The 4816-nt window shown below is 48.1% G+C and overlaps 1 protein-coding gene across 1 annotated transcript; it reads right to left on the bottom strand.

Annotated features, from left to right (window-relative positions):
• Nucleotides 1–327: 327 nt before the first annotated feature.
• LOC102861734 (serine/arginine repetitive matrix protein 1-like) lies at nucleotides 328–1286 on the bottom strand. The gene is made up of 2 exons (XM_006887855.1): nucleotides 1266–1286; nucleotides 328–1191 (listed from the first exon to the last, which is right to left on the bottom strand). Exons 1-2 carry the CDS (start codon nucleotides 1284–1286, stop codon nucleotides 328–330), a joined length of 885 nt encoding a protein of 294 aa, XP_006887917.1.
• Between the last annotated feature and the right edge of the window lie 3530 nt (nucleotides 1287–4816).

The raw sequence follows: 4816 nt of genomic DNA, 5'->3' as shown, positions 1-4816 counted from the left end.
AAAGAGATTTGCCATATAATTTAGGATGGACACCGACAAGTTGGGGAATGGTGTTTGTGACCCCTGCAGGAACTGGCAAGGAATCACTCAAATCCAAGGTCAGAGTTTTCAACTCACTAAAGTACTTGGGCCACGAGTCTCCATTGCCGCCTGACATAGGAAAGCGTCAGGGCATGTGCCTCTTTCTACACTAGATGTCACTGTACATCAATTGCCTGTGGGAGAGAACCGTGAGTTGTTCTTATGTTCAGTTCAGGGCAATAAGCATGGTCAGTCGCTGCACTTGTGTTCACCCCAAAGACAGCGAACGAGGAACCTAGGTCCGGGCTAAGACCGCAGTGGGGATGGAGCGGGGGCGGTGCCATTAGGAGAGAGCACGGTGGCGACATGAGCCGGAGGGCCAGAGGTCTCGGGATGCCCGGCGGGCCGCGGGTGGGGGGAGGCGGCGCGATGCGGGAGGCGGGACCGCGCCACGCTCGCCCGCCCGCCCGCACCCGCGAGCGAGACGGTCACGTGCCATGCAGGCGCTGCCCCCTCTGGTCGGCGGCGGGAGGGCGGGGCCGGCGAGGAGCTGACCGGCCGACGTGGGGCTCCGAGCAGTCGCGCCCGTCGTTCGGTGTCGCCCCACTTCGGGTGCGAGCCGAACGCGTGTAGCGTGCAAGGTGAGGACAGGCTGGAGTGGAGAACGCGACCTCCGCGACGCGATGCAGAGCTGCCCGCCGCCAGCCGGGAGGGCGGGGGAGGAGCCATGGCGCGCGTGCGCACAGGACAGAGTGCGAGGGGCGGGGCGGAGCTGCAGAGAGCGCGCGCCCGTCGGAGGGGGCGGGGCGAGGGGGCAGTCGCGGAGCGCGCGCGGGCCAGGCGTCGCGCTTGTGCCGAGTGTCGGACGCGGCGCGGCGGAGTGACTCTGCTCCTTCGGCCCTCCTCCTCTTTCCTCCCCGGCCGCGGGTCAGGGGACCGTGCGGCGTTGGAGCCGGGCTCCGCGAGGTCGGAAAAGGCGGCCGTGACCGGGCATGGTGGTCTGGGGCAACGCGGAAGGTGAGCGACCCCTGGACCGGCGGCGGCGGTGGGGGAGGGGTGGGACCGGACACGCGTCGCCCGGGGGTGCCGCAGATTAGCCCAGCGGCAGCCGGAGCACGGACGGCCTGAGGCGGGGGAGGGGCGCCTCTGGCTGAGCGCCTCCGCTGTCCTCTAGTGGCCCGCGGCCCACTCTGCCCGTGTCTCCCTGCACACCGGCTGCTGCTCTGGGTTATGTAACGACTGACCTCCCCTTTTCTCTCCGCCATGGCGCGGCCGGGCCTGGGCGCTGCCGCTGCCTCCGCCCCTGCAGACTCCACACGGCCGCCGGGCCGAGGCACCGCGCCGGCCCTCGCACCCACGGCCCTTTGCTCCGCGCTTTCCGAAGCTGCTCGCCCGGGGACGCCTCCGCCGGCCGGGCTCTGTCCGCGCTGTAAACTCCGTCCTCCCGCGCCGGCGCCTCGGCGGGCTCTTCAGTTCCGCGCCATTCATTCGTGCGCGCGATCGTTGGTTGGTTCAGCCAGCATTTGCAGAATGTCGACTGGGGGTTTAATGCTGGTATTCTCCATCTGCCCGAGTGTAACGATATTGGGCTCCCCCCCAAAAAAATGCATCCTGGAATCGACAGCGAAATAATTTTTATTTACCTGTTTCCCTTGTTGCACTTGTTCTCTAACTGTTCAGGATACCTTTCCCTGACGGTTCTTGCAAGTACCCTTTTCACACTTTAACGCAGTTACAATGATTCCTCACTCTACAACCCAGAAAGGGTCACCTCCCTAGGTATTTACCCTGTAGCTGTGCCTGTGTGTAAGGAAACAACCTTAGTATTTTGATGCCCCCTTGTTAGAAGGGGAGGGGAATTGCACAATTAATTCGTCCACTAATTCACTGTTTATCTTCAGATCATGGCACAGTATGCACCAAGTAGCAACATTATCCTTTAAGTGAAAATAATGTAAACTAGAACATACCCTAAAAAGGACCTGGAACTCCGAAAGCTTTAAATATGGGTCGTTCTTGAGTATGTGCTTGGTCTCTGCCCTTTGAGAATCATTTCTATTTTAGTCCGAGTCAGGCTTCAAGGGTAAGGACTACCAGCACCTTTCTAAACTTCTGGCCTCTTTTCAACTATCTTCTCTTCTCATGCAGATACTAACATTCCATTTCTTTATTTCCTGTACTTCCTTGTCATGGACTCTTCAAAACTCCCCTAAAGCTCTTCTTTTAGAATTACTAAGTTTCAAAATGATTCTTTTTAATTTTTCTCTCTCCCACCCCCATCCTAGGGCATAGTCTGCAGAATCCCTGCCTACTTTTTATCACAGTGTCTTATCCTTACATAGTGATAAACAATATTTCAAAATAATGTTTTAATATGTAAGATCATACCCCTGCCGTGCAGCACTCATTGTATATAAGCATTAAAGAAACCCTACTTTCACCAGCAACAAATTAGAAAAAAAGAACCTTCAAACACGTTACTGTTGAGACATAACTGACTCATCATCAATGACCCTCCATTGGGTTTCTGAAGTTCCAGATTGCATGTAAGGAGAGTGCCCGTCTTTCTCTCATAGAATTGCTGTTGGATTTGAATCACTAGAGAGGCTAGACTTTATTCTTAGCAGCTCTCTTTGGACTTAATCTGTGCAGAATTTCTCCAGTAAGAAGTTATAATGATACAAATATTATATATTTGATAGTCTTCTGAAAACTGCTGTAGAATTTCAGCGTTAGATAAAGGTTTGGATTCTGGCTCTGCCAATTATAAGCTGTGTGATTTTGGACAAGTTACTGACATTTCTGATCTTTTTTCATTTGGAGAGTGAAGACTATTTTGAATTTTGCTTTTAGGGTTTTTTTGTTTTTTTAAATCTTGAGTAGCAGAAGACTAAATGAAATTTTTTTAATTTTTCTTTTTGTTTTACATTGTGCCATTGCTTTATTAGCTTTACTTTTAAGCACAGTTACTAGAATCTCTTCATCATAAAAATGATGCCAATGTTAGGGTTGTCGTCTTCGTGTTAACTTTTTTGTGCCGTTGAGTTAGTTGCTTGCAACTCATAGCGACCTGTGTACAACAGCCCTGAAACCAGCTCTATGCCAACTTTACTGTCCCTGACACTTATTTTTTTGTTTACTGTCCGACTTGCACAGGAGGAGATTGCTTCTCCTTCTCTAGCGGAGCATCTGATGGATTCAAACCACATGCCTTCAAGATTGAGCACAGCTTCTTGCTTCTTGGCCTCCAGAGCTCCCTTTAATGAATTCTTAAATGCAAGGCATCTAATGAATGAATCCCTGTTCAGTAAATAAATACTCCTTTTCGTATACTTCTTTATTACACTCTGTAATAAGTGTACACTCTTTAATAGGCTAAGATGTATTGGAGACAAAGCATGTGAAGGTCAGAAGAAATGGTAAAATGCCCAAACTAAACCTTTTCCCATTGAATCAATTCCAACTCATGAACCACTCTGTAGGAGAGAATAGAACTATAGAATTTCCCAAACTGTAATCTTTATAGAAGCCAACTTCCACGTCTTTCTACAACTGAGTGACATTTGAAAGATTGGAGTTCTAACCATCACCTTTCGAGTAGCATCCAAGTGCTGATTTACAGACCATTAGAAATGGCTTCCAGTGATAAGACCATCTATTGCCCTCTTGTCTGTTCTGCCTACAGCAACCTTCTATTGGGTTTCTGTGTCTGTATCTTTATGAGAGGACAGAGAGCACTTCTTCCACTTGAGGAGCAGCTGGTGGATTTGAATTGCTCACCGATTGGCTAGCAGCCCAAAGGCTCCTTAGTGATAATATAGGAACATCCAAATAAGTGATCAAACTCTAATCTTCACTATTACAGCCCTTTCTTGTGTTTTTTTTTTCCTTTTAAGAATATAAAGGTGTGTAATATTAAAAATTTATAGTATATACTAACAACATTTTAAGGTGACAGAAAGATCTGTTTTTAAGTCTTTTTCCTTATATAAAAACCAAGCGAAACATTAATGTGGATATGAATACAAACAGAAGAAGAATCTTGATTTTAAAGGTAGCTGAGGAATGGGATTTGAGGGGAGGAAAGATGGGTTATAGTTATAGTTATAAAAAAGGGAGTTTTAAATTTTTAAAAGGGATAATTAGTTTGCAAGCTCTTATTTTAGGATGTCAACTACTTAAAATCAGTGTGTGAATTCTGCTCTCTTGATTGGACTGTTGTGATAGTGCCCTCCTTCTCCCTGCCTTTGCTCCCTTTCTGACTTTTCCACTAACAACCAGAGTTATCTTTTCAAGGACTGAAATCAGGTTGTCTTGTCTCTTCCTCAAAGCCCTCCAAAAGCAGCTTCCAGCTACATATAGAAAACAAGACAAAACCAATAAACTCACTGCCTTCAAGTTGTTTCAGCTCACAGCCGTCTTCTATCAGGCTGACTCAGAAAAGGAGAACGTTGCTGGTCTTACTCCAAACCACAGGTGGGATTCCTCCTGCCAGACACAAGAAGACCTCTGGTTAGCAGGACAACATACTACCACTAGATCTTGTTTTTTGTTACATTTGGAATATAATCTAAACTCTTGTCAAAGCCCATCAGAGTGTTAAATGATCTAGCACCTGCCAACTTTTAACTTCATCTCTTAACCAGTTCACTTTTGATCACTTCCCTGTATAGTCCTTTTGCTAATCCTTGAACAACCCACCTTGTTCTTACCTTAAGGAAATTGTGCTATTTTAACTGGACAATGCTTTCCTGCAGGTCATCATGGCTCTTGATTTTCCTTTCTTCTCTTGACT

The sequence above is a fragment of the Elephantulus edwardii genome, unplaced genomic scaffold (genome assembly GCF_000299155.1).
Source record: "Elephantulus edwardii isolate Elephantulus edwardi_28Jun2011 unplaced genomic scaffold, EleEdw1.0 scaffold00062, whole genome shotgun sequence".
In the NCBI taxonomy this organism is placed as follows: Eukaryota; Metazoa; Chordata; class Mammalia; order Macroscelidea; family Macroscelididae; genus Elephantulus; species Elephantulus edwardii.
This window is presented reverse-complemented; position numbering and strand designations above follow the sequence as displayed.

Excerpts from the sequence above, each read along its gene's own strand:
- LOC102861734 (XM_006887855.1), bottom strand. The coding sequence starts at position 1,286 with ATGGCGGAGAGAAAAGGGGAG. Across the intron at positions 1,192-1,265 it reads TGGCGGAGAGAAAAGGGGAG|AGGACAGCGGAGGCGCTCAG; the intron begins GTCAGTCGTTAC and ends GCGGGCCACTAG.